The sequence below is a fragment of the Mizuhopecten yessoensis genome, unplaced genomic scaffold (genome assembly GCF_002113885.1).
Source record: "Mizuhopecten yessoensis strain PY_sf001 unplaced genomic scaffold, ASM211388v2 scaffold11133, whole genome shotgun sequence".
Classification (NCBI taxonomy): Eukaryota; Metazoa; Mollusca; class Bivalvia; order Pectinida; family Pectinidae; genus Mizuhopecten; species Mizuhopecten yessoensis.
In genome coordinates, this window is record NW_018408896.1 from 3092567 (window position 1) to 3115486 (window position 22920).

Sequence of the window (22920 nt, forward strand, 5' to 3'; positions counted from 1 at the left end):
CTTTTTAGCTATATCAATTATTTCATTTTATTACATACTTACTGATAAATACAGGTTTTTTGTATATGCGATACGACACAATTGCCCTAACCTACATCACCCCAAAACCCATATCAGCCCCCGCCGTATCACACCCCAAAACCTGTATCAGCCCGCAAAACCCATATCACATCCCTTTTGGATTTTTTTCGTTTTTCAATATTTCAAAAAGAAAATTTAATCATAAGATAGTAGTTTTTATTAAAAAATATGTAATAAACAGAATAAAACACACCTTTTTCCATATCACACCAAATATCAACCCTTGACCGATATCAGCCTTCGGCCCTTGGGCTGATATTGCAGTCTCGGGTTGATACTGGGTGTGATATGGAAAAAGGCATGTATTATTCTCTCTTTAGCTGCCCTTCAGCATGTTACCAGCTGTCTGACACGACACAGTAATATCACACAATGAGCTGTATATGCTGCATGTTTCCTGCAAAATGAATACAATTTAATATCTTCATACACATAGACACTGGCTAACAAGTTTAACCTAACTCCTATTGGATCTGTTTCAGGTTCTGTAGACATCAGCATGGCACACAATACAATGTTCTTATGTACTGAAAAAACATGTACAAGATAAACAGACTCAACAGACACTGTTTGTAATCCAAGTGTCTTAAAATCAATAGAAAAGGGAGTAATGAACAGCACCCATCCATAACTTTTACTGTTTATTTCTTATACTTTGCTTGATGTTTATTATTTGTTAATTCAAGTTTAGCTCAATCGCGAATTGCAGTTTCACACAAACAAAATGATGGATTTACGTGCTGAGTGAATTGTGAATTGATGGCCTCATGAAAAGGTACAGATACACCAATTTGCAAAATATTTTTTGTGCAAAACATGAGAAATCTACAGTAGCGTTAGGGGTTAGTATTTCACAGCCTAAAAATATCGTTATCATCCAATTTTAAAACACCAAATACCATGTGAATCCCCTGCGAAATGATTATGAATAATTCATGAAACTTCATGAACAGTTCATGAAATATTCATGAATAATATTCATGAATGTTCTTGATTTGTTCATGAATATTTTCATGAAATTCATGAACTTAAAACTTCATGAATAATCTTGAGCAAAATATTTCATGAAAATTCATGAATATAAATTCATGAATATTCATGAATATTCATGAATGTAAAATCATGAACTTTCATGAATATAAAATCATGAATATTCATGAATATATGAATTCATGAACATTCATGAAAAATGGCAACAATTCATGAATGTTCATGAATGTTCATGAAGAAAACGTCCCATTTTAAGTTCATGAATTGAAAATGCTTGAAATATTCATGAACATTCATGAACATGTACAAATTACCACATTTCATGAACTTTCATGAAAGTTCATGAAAGTCTAATACCATATGAAAATAAACAATGGAATTCCACTTGGATACCAGAGGAAATACCACTGGATTCCACCAGCAATTTGACCTGGAATTTGTGGCCAAATTGCCCAGTGGATTCCAGTGGTATTTCCACTGAAATACCTAGCCAGTGGTCACTGAAATTCAAATTGGAATCACTTATATGAAGATAACAATAATAATGGACATTCAATAGATTCTGAATTTACAGTTATGACGGTATATATAATCATTCATGCTGTGTTTAAAGTTAGAAATAATGCAAGTAACGTCACAAATATCTTTTAAACATGAAAAAATGACAGTTGAATAACATATATATTTGCAAAAGTTTTTACTGCTACATATTTAGCATTGTTAAATATGAAATATGGATGCATGGTTCACATATGGTCTGTGTGGTTTCAAGAATATGATACAGCTGACATTATTAGGTTAGAGTTGTAGAATACAGGTTTCCCAAAACTCTTGAAATTTATCTGTATTGTATATGCAAATACATGCTGGTTTCCTCGTTGTAGAACTTGCACACTTTTTACCCGGTCTACTTATTGCGAGTCTATCCATTCTCCATGTAACAATTGATGGTGTTTGAAGTTCGAAATGTTCGTCTTCTATTTCGTCTAAATCACTGAGTTTGTTCAAAGCTTTTTAAACAAATTTGGAATTAGGATCGGAAATAATAATTCCTTCACCATTAAGTTTTTGTTTTGTCAGTAACAAACACTTTATTTCCAATTGCAAGCTCCACACTGTACGTTCCAATTATTACTGTTGTCATTTTTCTTGGTAGAACTTCTTTTGCCTAAACTTTTATCTAAAAGATATTCTCTTTTGTTTTGCAAAATTATTCCTAGTATTTGCCATACCTCTTTGTATGTCTGCTTAATTGAGGTGTCACTGATAATACATTTTTAAAAAACCGTTGTTATTTTCCAAGAATATTTGGTGCAAGGGGAGATCTTTTTTTTAAATATTGCCAGTACGTGTCTGCCGCATCTTGCATGAGATTGCTGAAAAACTGTTGTGGTGCTTTAGGTATTCCTCTTTTATCCTTTTTCAATAGCAAATCTTTCGCTGTATATCTTGGGACATTTTACACATCACTGTCATCCTGCAGGCTGGTGTTATCTTCTGAGCTTGTACACATATGCTTTAATTATCATTTGAAGATCTTGCACTAAAGCTTACATCTTCAGGTTCTGGCTGCTAATAATACTGCCTGTTTGTGTCGATGTCAGCAAAGCATGACGACTCTGTATCTGGCACACTTCAAAACGATCCATCAAGCAATCGAATGCATCTCTGATGTCCGCGTCAGTAAATTTTAGGAGTAATCCCATTTTCTGAATAAGAAAAAAGTTAATAATTTTTCATTTATCTTATAAAATACTGTAGAAATTAGTATATAGGCCTACCTGTATTTTCAAAGCCCCTGTACATCAACCTTATTTTTTGGGGGGGGGGGGGGCTTTGATATCACACAAGTGGGACAGTAATTTTTATTGAAATTATATATTATCTATCTGCAAATTTCATACAAGTTAAGAACTATCTCAAGAGGTGCATTCATACTGTAAACTTCAAATTCGGCAGGGTGGGATTGGGTGCACACGCACACACGTTTGGTAATTTGGACGCAGTAACCATTAGCACTCAGTAATATATTCAATTCTGTTTTCTAACGTATAATTTTCAGTATCGATATCATTGCTAAACCCGCACGGTAAATATGACCACGGAATTAGATTAGATTATATAAGTCCGTAATATGACGAATCAGATGAGTTGTTGCCAATGTAAACCGTTGTAACATCATGATCACAGACTGGTTTCACATAATTACACATAGTTTTAACATTTCATACAAGTATTTCATAAAATCCCAATCAGATTCTTACCTTCGGCTTCGATAACCTTCCTGCCGTCTTTCGAAAATTTCTCCATCTCCACTTTCTTCTGAAGCGTATTTGGCGCGGGATTAATTTCGTCCAATCAGAATAATTCCTCTATTCGCTCCGATCCTACCGGAAGTCAATTTATAAAAATATGGCATGGAATGACTTCGGTGCGAAAAAAGACCATGTAACTTTGTCTGTCGATAAACAGGCACACCAATCGATGAAAGGAAGATTAAAACACATATAAAAAGATACGGGCTTCATCTCAATGACGGCGATGCAAACAATGGATAGGAATTGGAGTTTGAACATTCGCCCGACAGCATGTCAACAACTCCAGTTTCCCCTGGATTTTCGCACACTAGGTAAGACTAAGGCCATCATACGTTGATTAAATTAACTTAAGGAGCAATGCCATGTTGTTTCCGTAGTTATTTCAATTAAAAGTTTTTGTAAAAAGTCCAGAGGTGTAGGCGTGTCGCTGTTTTGTGCCACTAAGTCACCGAATATTTCACAGGCGTTCGAAATTCTGACAGTAAATTGACAGACCTAACGTTAAATCTTATAAAGGAATATGGACGATTAAGTCAATTACTATCGATAGTAATACTGTTATCTTGAAATGATAAATATCTCAATTTACTGTCAGAATTTTAAATGCTTGTGATTATTTTCACCGCATGGCGACGGTAAAATCCTGGGTATAATCGAAGTCAAGTATCTCTTCGTTTTTGAGGATTATGTTGTATAATATTGTACCAATTGTGAACTAATACTTGTACTTTACATAACGAAAAAATAAAAAAAAAATCCTGTTCATGATCTATGATCTAAATAAAATGTTTAGATTATTATTTTTACTGCAACTGGCAGTTGGAATTATTCTGAGCAATGTTGACTGAAAATGTTTATGTCCAATGTTAATTACCAGTAAATATACTGTCAACTTACCAGCCATGCCAGTATTTACTGGTAAACATTGGACAACAATTTCTTTAGTAAATATTAATTGCGGCCCTGAGATAATTAGCTATCTTGTCAATTACCTCATATAGAACTCCCTGATCTCAAAGATCTCATCTCGCTTTCAGTTTATAAAAGTGTGAAGGTTCATGATCTTTCCTGTTCAGGTGTCCCGCTTTGTCGGTGACTAACTGATGTCATTAAACAAACTTCAAAATACACTAGTCTCAAATTTAGAAATGGCTTGACATCCTTGAACTACCCGACTATTTACTAAGGATGTTAAACATTGTAAACCAAGCTGGAAACAATTCTGAATTTGGTCTTCAATAAACAATAGTTCCATCCGCAATAAGCCCATGCCTGCAGGTAATAACACCCTCCCCCCAATATCATTATGAATTTCATTATTTTTTAATTCATTTCCCTATATATACATGTAGCGTGTAATATATATATGTCTGCAATTAGACCACCCAATATTTTACACTTGCTCCCTGGGCTTATTGAAGGATAAATATGGTAGATGATAATTAATTGGTAATTGGCGTGTTCAGTATATCATACAAATTATATATTTCAGATCAGATTCAGAGACAAGCTCTGATGATAAATTAAACCAAGATCTAGAGGATATGGCCAATTGGCATGAAGACCAGGGTTCAATATACTCAGAATCTGATCAGGAGATGACAGATCCTGAACAGGATGATTCAGAGGCCAACAGTGATTCCGAAGATGAGAACCAAAAGGAAATGAATTGTGACTGGTGTAGTTCTTATGACTTCACTGTATTCAACTCAGAATTAGCAGTCAACAAAATTCCTAATTCTGATACTATGACTAAACTTGAATGGCTGTGCTATCAGTTTCATAGGTTTGTGTCCCATCCATCAATGAGCAAAGCAGCGTTTACACAAAATCTTCAGGTGCAGAAAATAATACACAATGACAAAGACAATATACAAAACAATAATGAAAATAATGAACTGCCAGGATGACTTTTTACCAGCTGTGCCAATATCTCTGAATGTCCTTGCAAGTCTGGGACATATTGAGTCAGAATTTGAAAAATGCCATTACCATGCCCGTGTTAAAGGAGCATGCTGAAAAATCACTCTGCATTCATGTTTTTGAACTAGTTGACTGGAGACACTGTATTAGTTCATTGCAGTAGACTAGGAAAGAAGTTCATCTTAGTCCAAATAACACCAAATCTCACATTCATAAGTGTTAAACACTTGAACATAACTGACTTAACATAGTCATATTTTGTATAAACTCATGTACGTTAATAGCTAGCCTACAATTGTCTTTGTAAAGGGTAATATATCTATTAAAAAATTGTTAAACTGATGTATTGTTCCATTTTTTCTAGTTAATACCACTTCATGCAAAATGTATTTCAGATCTCATCACCTCTGCATGGATTGTCAGAGGAGTTATAGTTCCATTGGAATTAATATTCCAGTAGAAATATAATTCCAGTGATTTTTTTCCAGTGGAATTCTACTTGTATTTTTTTGCTTCACTGGAATTCCACAGGATTTTTGTTTTCTTCTCTGGAATTCCAGTGGTATTTCACTGAAATATTTCATTCCAGTGGAATCTCACTGAAATTCCAGTGTTATTTTCAATATGTATATATATATATATATACATAAGGAGGTGAGAAGCATGTGATTTGTAGTCTGTGACCTTAACAACTGACTGAGCCACCGCTGCTCCCAGTAATTACAGTGCTTCCCAAAGTCAATAAAATCAATACAGATGGAACTCCATAATATAATTTATGTATACTTCCTGCAAAATTGGCAATTATATTTATATATTATATATATTTACATTATTATATACATTCATGCAAAATGGACATGGAGTTGAAATAACCACAAGAAAAAAAATGGTTTCTGAGGATACTGAGTTTTCTCATCATTCATAATTTCATGAATAATAGTGAATTTTGTGTATTTGAAATATTCATCAAAGTTCATGATTTCTGCTCAGTCAATCTTTAAGAAATTTTGATGAATTTTAATGAATTTGCATTATTCATTTAAATTCATCAAAGTTCATGATTTCTCAAGGATATGCCTTTCATGAATTCTGATGAATTTTAATGAATTTTTGCTGTGCATAAAAGTCCATGAATAATTCATAATCACAAACTTCATGCAGATTCATGCATTTTTATGAATTTATTAATTATTCATAAAAGTTCATGAAGAATGCATGAAAGCAGGTTGATGAATATTCATGAATAAGTATTCATGAATTTCAAACTGTCTGTATTCATGAATGTTCATGAATTGTTCATGACCATTCATGATTTCATGAATACCCTCTCGCAGGGGTAGTACGTAATATTAGGGCATTAGATGTTAACATATATTAATAATACTATTCTGAAATTGTATTTAGTTTGTAGGTATACATAAACCTGAACCTTAAGTGGTTATATAACTTTCACCAGTGAGGCAGAAGATACAGTTCAGACCGCTGTAATAATGTTCAGGGTTACATGAATGTGGCGTAATTTTATGGGACATGTGGGAATTAATTGTGAGGATACATATATATATCAACTTTAAATGGTGATAATAATATAGGATACGCCCTTAGTTCATAGTTTAAACTAGATATGTAAATATCAGGCTAACTTGGAACAAAGTTTCTTGTAAGCTTAAAGGCTGATTAATAAATATCCCGCGGTATATTTGCATGCATCCTTTTCTAATATTCCAGTTTATCTGAACTTTCATGCATTTTACCAGCAGATTTGAGAACAAACCAGAGGCAGGTTAGGAATTCATTTGTTTATATAGTTTCTTCATGCATTCACTAACTATGTAAGGCAGTCCATGTAATCAGTCCTCTTCGTCAAGTTTGCTAAATCAATGCAGTAAACTTTATAACAGATCAGAGCCTACCACATGCATTACAGGAATACAAAGAAGAGTTGAGCAAAAGGGCAGTACATTTGTCTATGTATGCATGCACATACAGAAATATTGGCAAACTTTCAATTGTCAGTATTATCTTATTAAAATCCATATTGTTTTAACTTTGTGCATATCTAGCGAAACGTACAGTAGATATAAAACGAACTTGTAGATCAATGTGTTTTAAAGGATGGAGAATCGGGGTAGGGGCTGTTATTCAATATCTTGTAAAACGAAACCATAATTTATTTAGATATGAAAAAGACGCATCAACTTTTTCATGTTGAAAATTGTAAATCAAATAAGTAATCAGTTGTTTTGGGGAAAACACAGGAAACATTTCTTATATTAATGAGAAGTCGGAAACTTGGAAAAATTAAATCTGTGGATCCAATAAATCATTTCGAAAAACAATGAAACAGGTTTAAACATGTTACCATAATGACATGTTTAACATAATTAGCACCCAGCAAGCATGAAAAACTGGCTAAAGGAGCCACTTACTAATATAAGATAACAAAATATGAGTCATGGTAGATGCTGTAAAGACAATTAACCTAACTGTCAGACAGTCACTCCAAGTGAGAATTCCAAACTATTTTTTTTTTTTTTTTTAAATAAAACACTGTAAAACAGTTTTGACATATTGCGAGACTTATACAGTGTCTGATATAAAGTGTATTATATAGTACACATAATATATTTTTTACCATAGAGGGCAAGAATGGATGTTGTTTGGGAAAGGGGGTAATTATACCATTCAGTAAGTGCTGAAAAAGAGGATGGGTGCTAATAACAACAAACATGGGATCTTACTTTTCTTTTTTAAATGGTAGATATTAAAAGTAGGTATATATAGTGTAAATCTGTTTCATTGTTAAGCGACATGACACCTTCAGCATTAAATGATAAAAAATATTACAGGATATAATTGGTAACTAAGGCAAGGCAAGTAAAGGATATACAAAAACTAAACAAAATATAATGAAACATTCTGCCTTTGGTCTTACGCACCATTGTAGGGATCGTAAGGTTCCAACACTGGGACTTTTACCGTTTTACCTTGGTACGGATCTGTTAATAACATACATTTTGGACAGGTTATTTAATACCACATCTTATCATCGCTCTTAAAAAATACTTAAAAATCCATTTTTCAAAAAAGATAAAGGTACACATCCACTCACAAACAATATTAACATAACAGCAACACAGCATTTCAGTTATCTTTATTCACTTGATTGGTTAAAAACTGACCAATCACAATGGAGTAACTTACCAGTACGAATGCTAGCGTAATGATCTGTGCGTAACAGAGATAAAATGATACAGTAATTGACCTGGGGATTAGTATATTCTACCGGAGACCTTTGTATGTGAAACATTATCTCATATAATTAGTAGTTATATGCCAGGGCTGTGTTAACACACGTCAGAGACTTCAAAATAAACAGTAAATCTACTTAAATTTAAATTTGAAACCATAAATTCACATTCTGACAGAAAGTTGTTGACATTTTTTTATTTTAAATTGACTGCTTAACACTTTTTATAAGACAGAAAATTACCTCAAGAGTATTTAATCTGCTTCAAGTTTCAGGAGAGGAAGTGACCTCAAAATATGTCACCCGTATTTTTTTTTTAAACTTACAGTATGATTGATACAAGTTTGTTTACATAATAACTCTGTAACAAGAAAAATGCTACATTTGTCCAAGTTGTGTGATTATAATAAAATTTATTTTGATTATCAATGGAAGCTGGTCACTCTGGAAGAACAGTGTTTGTAGTGACAACTGTACATCTGTTGTACATAAAAGTTAGACATTGCAGCTGATTAGTCCACAAATACGAAATTTACTAAAAGGTGAATAATTCCCAAAAAATGATTAAAATTGTATTAACTTCAGTATCTTTCCTAGATAACAATATGCACAACTTTTGTTGAATAATAGAGTAACGTCTTCGGGCTAGTTTATTTTTTATTTTTCCTAGTCCTATAATTAAGGTTAAAGGAATTTACACTTGTGACTATAACTAGCCCAACTACATGTAGTGGTTTTAAAATTAATATCTAGTCCTGCATATATGTGACGGGAATTGACCTCATAATAAGTTGTTGGCAGTCTTACACAGGTGACAAGAAGTGACTTCACAATAAATCTGTTCAAAATTGAAACCTCACACTTGTGATGTGACAGAATGTGACCAGTTTTAAGCCTATTTAAGACTGATTATAACTATACAGGAATTGATAACACTTACGTGAGTGATGAGAATATGGGTAAGTAATCATATCTGTGATAATGAGATTTATAAGAACAAACATATTATTGATCTTTAAGTTCCTGAAACTATTCAGAGATTGTTACGATCAAAGAATTCTGTCATGTCTGACAATAGCCCTTCTCAGACTGATCTAAACCAATCAAATTATGCCTTTCTGTTATCAAATCAATTACATCAAAGTACAATTTAATTACTATAGGAAACTTCCATTCTCCCAATGCAGGGCCCTAATGATGAATCCATGAATAAACTATAATGTATTTCTAATAGAAGTCCATAAGTTTATTTTCCCTCAAATTTAGCCATATATATAATATACATATTCGATATGAGGTTCATCAGTTTGATGTGAATAATATATACAAGGTTTGTTTTGAACACAAACAGTAAATAAAAGCTTATTTTTTCAAGCTTTTTAAAAACATCCATTTCCTTTTGCACTCTTTGCTTGACAAAGGAAACAAACATTTTTGAAAGCTCGCAAAAAAAATGTTTCAATCACTATTTGTGTTCAAAACAAACTTAGCATGCAACATATACATATATAGAAAATACTTAGACAAGGGAGACAACTTACTGTACACTTGATCTGCCTCTGGTTTATCACTCTCCCGGCGTGGGTTGTTCTTCATGTGCCATAGTGCACTATCTATCTTGGATCGTAGTTTATGTAAAACTTTTTCTATGACACCAGGTTTACAGGTAGACAAATCCTCTATCACGTCAGACGCAAGTTCAAATCTTAATTTTGAAAAAACTGTTCTGCAATCATAAAATATTTTCAAAATTAAAAACGTTCCCTAAATAAACAGAATTTTTAAGCAGACATTGCTTAAGATTTCAGATTTTAAGATAAAAGATTTGAAATTATTTCAGGATCTCAAAAAGATAATTATTTCAAAAATAATAGAAAAATTGTCAGTTAAAAAATATTTATTATTATCATATAATAGTTGCTATGTAAAATTTTGCTATCTCAACCTGCATAAAGGCAATAAAAATGCTGATTAACCCCTATATATATTTGTAAACTAAAATTTGGTTATTCCACATTAATAGATGTCACCTGTTGTCACCTGGCTGATATAATTGTATTTATGATGAGTGGAATTAACAACAGTATAGCTGCTGTTGTATTATTAATTAGACTGCAGATTGCAGCAGCCTCATTAGAGCTTACAAACTTGGCCAGGCAATGAACTCGAGCAATAAGGGACTCTAGTGTATAAAGATATCATAAGGAAACTTTATCAACCAATCACATTGCAGCAGCCTCATTAGAGCTTACAAACTTGGCCAGGCAATGCACTCGAGCAATAAGGGACTCTAGTGTATAAAGATATCATAAGGAAACTTTATCAACCAATCACATTGCAGCAGCCTCATTAGAACTTACAAACTTGGCCAGGCAATGAACTCGAGCAATAAGGGACTCTAGTATATAAAGATATCATAAGGAAACTTTATCAACTAATCACATTGCAGCAGCCTCATTACATTTCAGACAGTGACAAGACTTCTACTCTCCAGAAAGAAAGGAAAAAGTCTGGACTAATCAATCTATTATGATTTATCATAGTTAATAAATATCATACCAAACATTTAAACATGGAAGCATACATTGTACAATACAAAAACTGACCATTATTTTAATTTATGATTTACAACAAATCATGTCTGGAGATTAAAAAAGTCAGATGTTACTATCATGCATACAAAAACACACCACCAAGCTGTGAGTGTACAAATATACAGATACACAGTAAAACAACCATACAACCAAGTTAAAGCATAATGATAAAAAGTGGACCATGCACTAGGTGTTTTCTTCCAAGGAAGTCATATTATCAGAGTTACATAAAACTTAACTTTTAAATATTTCAAAAACATTACCTTATTTCAACAGATCAAAATGAAAGTATTCCAGTGTACAGTTAGGTTGTGTATGGTAGGAGACCTCCTGTGACACTCTTTTCTAATAAACAGTATTTATTTCTCATAAAAAATCAAAGAGAATGCAAGATTTTGTAACTGCTAAAAATTCTTTTTCAATTAATTTTAGCAAAAGGCCAATGCAGAGAAGTTTTGGAAAACTGTAAAAGATCAGTGATGCCTAAAAACGCTAAAATATTAGAAGCAAACATTTCAGGTAATAAAACACTGCCACAACAGTAATTGTATTTCATGTATATATTTCACTTCATTTTTGACAATGCTTTATTTACATAATATGTATTTTCAAATATTGAATTGAATTAAGGTTGCATTGTACATGCTGTGAAAAAAGTTCTTGTTCATGGAGGAAAATTCTGAAAAAATATGTCAATTCTTATGTTTACGATCTTAACAAGGTGCCAGTTTTAATGTTTACCTGTTATTAACATGTCAAATTTGATGTTTACCACTTTAGAAGGTTCTTATACAAGTTATCAATTACCTGTTGAGGTATTCCCAATTTTTCGCTTTTTGTTTTGCGTTACTACAAGTTGGATAGTTGTAGAGGTCTACCAATTTCGGGAAGAAGTTTTTCACTAGCTCTGCGACTTGGACTGAAAAACATCACAGCATTAGGGCACAAATTAGACCAACAAAATACTATAGCTTAACAAATATTCTGCAATTCTTTTTCAATATTTTAGGATATTTGGACCAAAATGATCCAGAGCCAATTTCATAAAGAGTTCTAAAATTTGCAATACTACTGGTAATTATTTTCAAATTTGCAGAATAGTTGATCACACTACTCAAACATGTGTAAATTTAAAATGATATATAATACACTTACACTCATTGAGTTTAATTATGATTAGTAAGTTGGATTATTAATGAAATTCCAAATTAAATATGACTACGGATAACCCTCCCATGCATGAAAGGAGATAGGTGTTATAACTTGTATAAAGCTTGTATAAAGATTTGCCAAGGGAAACATCCCTGGTCTTGGGGAACTAGAAACTTGCTATATCCCTCTAGCCTATGCTTGAACTGTGTAGTATTTCTAGTTGAAATGGAATGAGCTGAACATATCATTTAATCAATTGGTGACGGCATAGCATTTGTCTACATCTTGTTACTTAAATTCCTCATTTCAGAAATACATTGAATTGTGAAAATGTTCTGACTTTAAAAAAAATCCAATGAATATTCAAATACAATTATTTATTGTTTTATTACAGTAATAAAATCCTACTTAAAATAGGCTCATTAGCATTTTTAAAAGTGACATCAATTACTCAATGTTTGAGTAATTTTTTGAGTAATTTTTACTCGGACAGAGAAGACCATGGGATTCTAATTATAACCATATACAGTAAACTTGTATTAGTATTTGATGACAATGTTTGGTCCTTAAGTTGTTTATCTGGTATCCAAACTACAGTCAGCACCTAAATGTGACATTTGTTCAAGATTTTAATTGTGGATTATTTAACCTTATGGTATCTGAAGAATGCTCGGGTGACAAGATAACATTGATAGTATTACTTGGACACCATTGAGAACTGGTAAGTTAATACGGAGCATAAAAGTGTCTCTATTTACTCTGTTTAAACATTGAATACACTGGTTGATAAGAAGAACTCTTTGGTATATAAATTCTATCGGTTTTTATTCATAAATGTATTTTCATGCTCTATAATTAAAGTGACAGTAATTGAGTTTGATTGACATTGCAAGGTCAAGTCATTCAAGACTTTAACCAACCAACCTGCCTAAATGGTACGATAACTTCAAAGCTGCTAGCTATTTGTTTGAAATTTAAATCTAAAATTGAATACTTATTTGAACTGGAAACTTTTCGCATATATATTTATTATACACCGATCTCTATTTTGTAACTTACAGCAATATATGAGCCAGCCTCGAGGCAAATCCCATATCAGAATGAGCAAAAAATAGTTTTAAGTTCATGTAAAACAATATGAAAATCCCAAGTATATTTATGTTTATAAAATTAATATTTATATATACACACTGGCTTTTGGAGGAGATAACACCTTGTTTCACACAAAATGACACACTAATGTGTGAGCATGCATGTTTACATGTACGACAGATTACATTAAAAGGGACAAATTTAATGAAAATTTTATAAAATAAAACGTAGATATAAACATATATCTACATACTTCATGCAAAAGGTGAAAGATTTCAAATGTTTCATGTACTATGGTAAAAAGAAGCACAAAATATCTTCAGTTTTAAATTTGTTTCCCTTCTGAGTGAGCTTTCAATTTTTCTTCCAACAATGTCTTATTTCTCTCTGATTTAGTTTTACCTTTCAGTGTACAGTTTAATAAGTGAATAGAATCTTTTTGAATCTTTTTGTTTATGAAATAATTAAAAATATTCAAAATTCAAAAACGAAATCAAAGTTGTATAATTTCAAACTACATTTTTGTTTTTAGTTAAAACTTAACCTACCAGGTATTCTGAAATTTATTGTTAAAACCAAATAATTAAAACTTTGATTTGATTATGATCAAATTTCAACTAGAGGACTCTAGTCTTTGATGTTATTTACTGTTTAGAGCATGAAACATTTATTAATGCTGTCATTCTTAAAGCCAAACCACAGCAGACGGATCAGTGGACACCATACACCCTCCGGTGAACACAAGTGTAAGGACCATACACAAGTTAAACATTTGATACCTGTTAAGCATTAACCAATTTTGTATTTTCAAATGAGTTTTACTGCACTGAGAGATGGTGTGCAACTCCACTATTTTTGGGAAATAATACTTCAGGATCTCTGCAACACACACTAAAATTGAGAGAAAAAAACAGAGAGTAATTAGTCAGTAGTTTTGAGCTTATACATGTAACAACACTCTGTAAAAAACAGATACAATACGAGTAATGGTCACCCTCGGAGGAGATTCTTGACCGTCTATCTCTAGGCCGAGACAGCCTCGATCTGATTAGACAGCCAAGAATCCTTTCAGGGGGAGATTTCTTATCCTGCCCAGATGGAAGAGAAAGATAATGTTTATCATTTTTTCTTCAAATATTATGAACATGTAAAATACATGATTCTGTAGAATGCATCTCAAGATGTGACTTACATGAAATACTTCAGTAGAAATTAATTTAACAGAGAGAATTGGTTGATATCTCAAATTGATGATCACTTTTTACCTTAATGAAACTAAACAAAGAGGAGTCAGGTAATCTCTGGGAAATATACAGTAGATTCATTTAATGTCATGTTGTTCATTATCACAAATCTATTATTATGTTATGTTTTCATTTATATACATTTTTTATTTCATATTGCAGTTATGTAATTAAGTTTGTCATACCTATACTGTACAGTGGCCTTGACTTCTAAAAGTACTCCATCCCCTTGTCATAACATAACAAAGCCTTAAGATTGTATTCTAAAGCCATTTAGTCTATTATTTAACCCCTTAAGTTCAGGTGTGAATATGAACTCTAGTTTTAACTCTGCACTGTTTACGTTAGCCCCAGTTACACAAAACTCTGCAACTATTAAATTTGGTCACACATTAAACTGATTTTAGTGGTCGTTTGGCCAAATTCTTATTTCTCTATGATCACAATTTATATATATATATACTTATTAACGCTGTGAAAAACATATGTAGTCATGTTTTCATTTTAAGAGGCCGAATTTATTGATGAGCTCAGTTATCAGGATTGGTAACAAAAACATAGTCCAGTCCTTCTATTTCAAATTCAGATAAATAACAAGAAATGTTTTGACCACATTGATCACATATACCCACCAGAGCATGGAATCAAGGACACTACAGACTCCTACTCCACCAGAGCATGGAATCAAGGACACTACAGACTCCTACTCCACCAGAGCATGGAATCAAGGACACTACAGACTCCTACTCCACCAGAGCATGGAATCAAGGACACTACAGACTCCTACTCCACCAGAGCATGGAATCAAGGACACTACAGACTCCTACTCCACCAGAGCATGGAATCAAGGACACTACAGACTCCTACTCCACCAGAGCATGGAATCAAGGACACTACAGACTCCTACTCCACCAGAGCATGGAATCAAGGACACTACAGACTCCTACTCCACCAGAGCATGGAATCAAGGACACTACAGACTCCTACTCCACCAGAGCATGGAATCAAGGACACTACAGACTCCTACTCCACCAGAGCATGGAATCAAGGACACTACAGACTCCTACTCCACCAGAGCATGGAATCAAGGACACTACAGACTCCTACTCCACCAGAGCATGGAATCAAGGACACTACAGACTCCTACTCCACCAGAGCATGGAATCAAGGACACTACAGACTCCTACTCCACCAGAGCATGGAATCAAGGACACTACAGACTCCTACTCCACCAGAGCATGGAATCAAGGACACTACAGACTCCTACTCCACCAGAGCATGGAATCAAGGACACTACAGACTCCTACTCCACCAGAGCATGGAATCAAGGACACTACAGACTCCTACTCCACCAGAGCATGGAATCAAGGACACTACAGACTCCTACTCCACCAGAGCATGGAATCAAGGACACTACAGACTCCTACTCCACCAGAGCATGGAATCAAGGACACTACAGACTCCTACTCCACCAGAGCATGGAATCAAGGACACTACAGACTCCTACTCCACCAGAGCATGGAATCAAGGACACTACAGACTCCTACTCCACCAGAGCATGGAATCAAGGACACTACAGACTCCTACTCCACCAGAGCATGGAATCAAGGACACTACAGACTCCTACTCCACCAGAGCATGGAATCAAGGACACTACAGACTCCTACTCCACCAGAGCATGGAATCAAGGACACTACAGACTCCTACTCCACCAGAGCATGGAATCAAGGACACTACAGACTCCTACTCCACCAGAGCATGGAATCAAGGACACTACAGACTCCTACTCCACCAGAGCATGGAATCAAGGACACTACAGACTCCTACTCCACCAGAGCATGGAATCAAGGACACTACAGACTCCTACTCCACCAGAGCATGGAATCAAGGACACTACAGACTCCTACTCCACCAGAGCATGGAATCAAGGACACTACAGACTCCTACTCCACCAGAGCATGGAATCAAGGACACTACAGACTCCTACTCCACCAGAGCATGGAATCAAGGACACTACAGACTCCTACTCCACCAGAGCATGGAATCAAGGACACTACAGACTCCTACTCCACCAGAGCATGGAATCAAGGACACTACAGACTCCTACTCCACCAGAGCATGGAATCAAGGACACTACAGACTCCTACTCCACCAGAGCATAGAATCAAGGACACTACAGACTCCTACTTTACCAGAGCATGGAATCAAGGACATTGCAGACTCCTACTCCAACAGAGCATAGAATCAAGGACACTACAGACTCCTACTCCACCAGAGCATAGAATCAAGGACATTACAGACTCCTACTCCACCAGAGCATGGAATCAAAGACACTACAACTCATACTCCACCAGAGCATGGAATCAAGGACATGACAGACTCCTACTCCACCAGAGCATGGAATCAAGGACACTACAACTCCTACTCCACCAGAGCATGGAATCAAGGACATGACAGACTCCTACTCCACCAGAGCTTGGAATCAAGGACACTACAGACTCCTACTCCACCAGAGCTTGGAATCAAGGACACTACAGTCTCCTACTCCACCAGAGCATGGAATCAAGGACACTACAGACTCCTACTCCACCAGAGCATAGAATCAAGGACACTACAGACTCCTACTTTACCAGAGCATGGAATCAAGGACATTGCAGACTCCTACTCCAACAGAGCATAGAATCAAGGACACTACAGACTCCTACTCCACCAGAGCATAGAATCAAGGACACTACAACTCCTACTCCACCAGAGCATGGAATCAAGGACATTACAGACTCCTACTCCACCAGAGCATGGAATCAAAGACACTACAACTCATACTCCACCAGAGCATGGAATCAAGGACATGACAGACTCCTACTCCACCAGAGCATGGAATCAAGGACACTACAACTCCTACTCCACCAGAGCATGGAATCAAGGACATGACAGACTCCTACTCCACCAGAGCTTGGAATCAAGAACACTACAACTCCTACTCCACCAGAGCATAGAATCAAGGACACTACAGACTCCTACTCCACCAGAGCATGGAATCAAGGACATTACAGACTCCTTCTCCACCAGAGCTTGGAATCAAGGACATTACAGACTCCTACTCCACCAGAGCATGGAATCAAGGACACTACAACTCCTACGTCACTCGTTTACTTACAATGACACCAAAAGGGACGTCTTATTACTAAGCTGTATGATAAGCGGGAAGATTTTGACTTCCAATCATGAACGTTCCATGTCCTGATAGTAACATCCCTAATCTGTCTACCTACGGTGATTACATAATACATCTAAATATGAAGAGCTTGCTCCGAATACCATGACATCAGTGATAGACGTTGACTGATTTAATATGGAAAAACTGATATTCTACTGTTTATTCCCTTATTCAGGTGATCATCAGTGTAGCAAAGAAAAACAATGAGGTCCCTAGGGGAGGTACTAACAAAGTGTAAATATGAAACAGCTAGGTGGTCAAGGAGCAGCAAATGCTTAAAACGGTTCTGGGTTGTTTCGCCCGAAATCCTGTTCGCCCTAGGTTGATTCGCGCTAGGTCGTTTTGCCCTAAAACAAAAATATTAAGGCGAAACATTGTTTGGTATTTTCTTTCAGTTTCGGTAGTTTTTAGTCACAAATAAGTATTCTTGGTCTTCTATATATTTTTTTATCAATTTCATAAACAAAATGTGTTTGTCTTGTTTTTGAGCGAGTGTGACAAACGGCAGCTGTGAAAAGCTGACTCCGCTCTCACATACTTACTCTACTTGAAATATACCAAACACCAATGTAGAAAGTCATCAATAAGTTGAGTTGTTATAATTAAATATTAATTATTATATTAGTGTATGATTTTTTTTTTTTTAGGGAGAAACAACCTAGGTCGAACGGGATTTAGGGCGAAACAACTCTTAGCGCGAACGGGATATAGGCCAAAACAACCTGTTACCGCTTAAAACAGACACAGGATCAGGTAAAACTTAAAAAAAAGGACAAGGAATAGTGATAAAGATAGTGCCGTCGTTGGGGCACGAACCCGCAACCCTTGGCTCCCCAGCCTTATGCTCTACCGCTGAGTTAAAGGGAAATTCCCTACAGCTGACGCTTGTAAGGCAACCTAATCAATGCACATCTTTTACAATTAGGTAAAATAAAATAATGACCTCTGTTTTATCAAGGGAGATACATTTATTGCGATTTAGATATGTTTCATGATGTTTCAGCCAAAAAACCCAACAAGTCGAAACAACGTTATACTTACAAAGACTAAGTACACTACTACTGTATTATAAACATAAGAAGCCTAACAGTATCCTCCAGTAACCGGTTTCCGCGCACTTAGAAGCATCCACGATTTCGTACTCATATCGGCAGAAAACTGTTGAAATTATGGATGACTGTCATAAACATGTATACAATCTACTAATGGAAACAAAAGAATAGCAACATAAAACTATATAAAAAAAAAATCAGAACAAACATTTTTTAACAAATTTCTCGCGTCGGAAGTAGCCGTCATATGTTTCCGTGTGTCTATTTTGGTGAAAATTGGAAGTTCATTGCATTACAAGGTTTACATTTCATTGACACGTAACACTACAAGCTGTATGGAAAAAACACCAAACCTGGTCTAAATATTTACACTGTAAAACACCAGAGAACTACGTAAATTTTGGGGAGCAAGGAATAACGCCACAGCTTGTTTGAGAAAATCCAAATCAATTTATGAACATAATCTAGCTGACGACATTAAAGGTAATCTGAAACGGTTTTGGAAATGTGCGATCAAAATCAAAGAATAAATCAGGAAGCAACACACGAAAAATCTGATGGTAGTTTGACGACATCTGACCAAGAAACAGCAGAAACTTTAAACAACTGCTTCTCTACAGTGTTTGTTAACGACCTGACAGGTGACATTCCGCTTAGGATTAATAAGCAGCCAAACGAGCATCTCCTCGAAATAGATATCACAGACAATCTTGTTGAAAAAGACATTAAAAAAATTCAACCCAAACAAAAGCCCTGGATCCGACGGACTCCATCCAAAACTTTACTACGAGACAGCATCACGCGATAAAACGCTCCTTACTAAAATATTCAGGAAATCTCTTGACGAAGGTACTATCCCATCACCATGGAAATTAGCCAACATTACTCCAATCTTCAAAAATGGATCAAAAAAGAAAGCTAACAACAACCGTTCAATTAGCTTAACACCCATAGCAAGCAAGATCATGCAACGGATAATAAGGGATGCACTCCTTGAACATATGCACTGAAACAACTTTTTTACTAATTGCCAACATGGATTTAGAAAAGGAAGATCTTGTACCACTCAATTACTAGAATGTTTGGAGGACTGGACACAGGCCTTAGACAATGGAGATTCTACTGGCATCATCTACTTAGACTACTGCAAGGCCTTCGACAAGGTTTCCCATAGGAGACTCTTACACAAACTCAAATCATATGGTGTTGGAGGTGCAGTACTAAATTGGATACAAGGATTTCTCCATAACTTAAAACAACAAGTCGTCATCAATGGCTCTATATCATCACAAACACAGGTCACCAGCGGGGTCCCACAGGGGAGTGTAATTGGACCTATTTTGTTTCTGATCTTCATCAATGACTTTCCAAACAACATCAGTAGCTCAACCAAACTATTTAAAGACGACTCCAAAATATACAGGAAAGTTGGAAGTGACTCGGATCGTGATAGCCTACAGAAGGATCTGGACTCTGTATGCATTTGGACTAACACTTGGCTCATGAAACTGAACATTGACAAATGTAAACACCTTAGGATTGGAAAATTTCAAGATGAACAAGAACAACACTATAAAATCGAACAAGACCCGTCGACTTCAAATATTAAGACTGTCACAAATGAAAAAGACCTCGGAGTAATTATTGATAACAAACTGAAGTTCAACGAACATATATCACAAGCAGTATCAAAGGCCAACGGGAACTTGGGACTAATGTTTAGAACATTTACGTTCATCGACCAAAGCATGTGTATAACACTACAAATCCTTGGTAAGACCACATTTGGAATATTCAACGGTCACATGGTCACCGCACTTGAAGAAAGACAAAATTCTACTTGAAAACGTTAAACGCCGTGCAACCATATTAGTGCCATGTCTCAAAGACCTGAGCTACCCCGAAAGACTGCTTAAATTTGGGCTTCCAACGCTAGAATACAGACGTATCAGAGCGGATGTGATCGAATTATGGAAGAAATTAACATTGTAGATCAGGACAAAATGTTTATAAAAGCGCGCGCCGTCAGAACACGAGGAAATAGCAGAAAGCTGTTCGAGAGGAGAACAAATAAGGCCATATATACAGTAACTTCTTTAGCAATAGAGTTGTAGAGGTGTGGAACAGTTTACCCAATTATGTGGTCAATTCTCCAACTGTGGACACATTCAAGAACAGACTGAATAAATTCTGGTCGGATCAGCGAACGAAATTCCGCGCAAGTTGTTATTCCTGACATTACAGTTGTGGGATCGCACAACGTTACTCGATGTGCGGTGTGCGCCCGATGTGTGCACGGTGTGCGAACGGTGTGTGCACGATGGGCCAACGATAAAAAGCTGAACGACCATTGCTTGCGCACATATGTTCGCACGATGGACGGACGTGGTGCGATAACAATCGTGGTTGGTGTAAATTGAGGAATGCCTTAACAATTTATACGGTTTCTTGTTAAACATATAAACTTTATGTTTACGTATATTTCTATATTCTATCAACATCTATAAACTTATCTTTCTGTCTATAAATTCTTATATTTAGGAATTGTGTTTTCTGTGTTTTTAAACAAACTTAATCGACACATGTAAAATTACAACACAACCCCGTATACAGGTAAACATAACCATTGTGTACATGTACCTGGACCGTAGTTTTCTCCCCGCCTGGGGCATTTACGTAACTCGTCGGGTAAGGCCGGGGGTGTGAAAATCCAGGTGAAGGGTAGCTATATATAGGTAAACGAATGCAAATAACAAATCCTTTTTATTACGGTCAAACGGTATCGCATATCAGCTCTGGGTGTCAGGCACTCGGCAGGTAAACCTCCGGACACTCATAAAATTGTTATTTACCTGTTCTGTTACCTTGGAGCCAAACCCTGTCTTGACAGCCTAACGGTGACTGTAATACTGTGTAATACGCATTGTGAAATTGTATAATCTTGATTATTGGGATGAGAAATTACAGATATATACACAGTGTACATTATCGCATACAAGCCTTCCGTATTTTTGTCATTCCGTAATTTTGATCTACAAACGATACCAAATCGCACAGTTGTGCGCACCATGTGTGGACGATGTGCGGACGGTGTGTGAACGATGTATGCACGGTGTGCGCACGCCATTTTTGGTGCGTTGTGCGGTCCCACAACTGTAGTACATTTGTAGGTCTATCTATATGATTATCTATATGCACCGTAAGTGTTTTTAACAAGTATTTTAACATATATTGAAACGGGCCATAAGAAGCTCACAGCTTTCAATCGGCGTAATCGCTATATGAACTATTGAAAACACTGTTTATCGATATAAGAATGTCTCCTTGGCTCTTTTGGAGCAAGATAAAAAGTGCATGTTTTTTAATCAGCGATTATTTCTGATGTTTTCGGACGAACTTCTGGTAATTTTTGTGTCAGTTTACAGACGATGGCCAACCGTCTAAAATATCCTTGTGTTGTGTCCAGCAGGTCACGTAGTTACGAGATATAGCTTGATAATATGGCTGCGCGGAAATACATAACGCGCGGAAACTGATGACTAGACGATACAGTAACGATATTACTCCTGTTAGTGCCTGTGCTGTGGTTATACAACCTACCTCCGTCGGCGAAGTCTCTTGTCATATTCTTCTTTGGCTTTGATAAAGGTATTGCATCTACCCATTTATATAAATCCGTGAGTTCGTCGTCGTTCAATTCCATCGTTCTATGAACAAAAGTCGGGTAAGGTAGTGGTATGCACTGGCGTAGTACTGTACTGAAATCGACCGAATTTTATTACTCAAACATTTAAACAGCAGGCAGCTGTAATTACATTTCGCCGATTAATCATGAACTTTTCTCATTATAAAATGACGAAAGAGTTATGAAATATACGAATTTCAAACTATAAATGCATCGAATTCTTCTGATCCTTCAGGTGTTGCCACATGCTTGACCTATCGTAGGTTTTGGTGAGTTTGTTTTCGTAGGTAACGAATAACTTCCGGTATTTGCCAATCCC

At 35.6% G+C, this 22920-nt stretch overlaps 2 protein-coding genes and 1 long non-coding RNA gene across 11 annotated transcripts in view; 1 reads left to right on the forward strand and 2 right to left on the reverse strand.

Annotated features, from left to right (window-relative positions):
• The window catches only part of LOC110466414 (sperm flagellar protein 1-like), a 33703-nt gene extending 10783 nt beyond the window's left edge, over positions 1-22920 (reverse strand). For 3 of the 9 annotated variants that reach the window (XM_021522883.1, XM_021522881.1, XM_021522882.1), the window contains exons 1-3: positions 22517-22912; positions 11967-12078; positions 10107-10291 (exon numbers count right to left, since the gene is read on the reverse strand). In XM_021522883.1, the coding sequence (XP_021378558.1) occupies positions 10107-10291; positions 11967-12078; positions 22517-22619 (400 nt within the window). In that variant the 5' untranslated portion in view covers positions 22620-22912. Of the gene's footprint in view, positions 1-8254; positions 8315-8519; positions 8544-10106; positions 10292-11966; positions 12079-14182; positions 14295-22516 lie in introns of all 9 variants that reach the window. The other 6 variants (XM_021522878.1, XM_021522875.1, XM_021522879.1 and 3 more) reach the window with 4 other exon arrangements.
• LOC110466419 lies at positions 1752-3442 on the reverse strand. Its single transcript, XR_002464734.1, has 2 exons — positions 3336-3442; positions 1752-2780 (listed from the first exon to the last, which is right to left on the reverse strand). It is a non-coding gene; the product is annotated as an uncharacterized LOC110466419 (long non-coding RNA).
• LOC110466416 lies at positions 3469-5654 on the forward strand. The gene is made up of 2 exons (XM_021522885.1): positions 3469-3700; positions 4882-5654. The coding sequence occupies exons 1-2, from the start codon at positions 3660-3662 to the stop codon at positions 5297-5299; spliced, it is 459 nt and encodes a 152-aa protein (XP_021378560.1). The 5' UTR covers positions 3469-3659; the 3' UTR covers positions 5300-5654.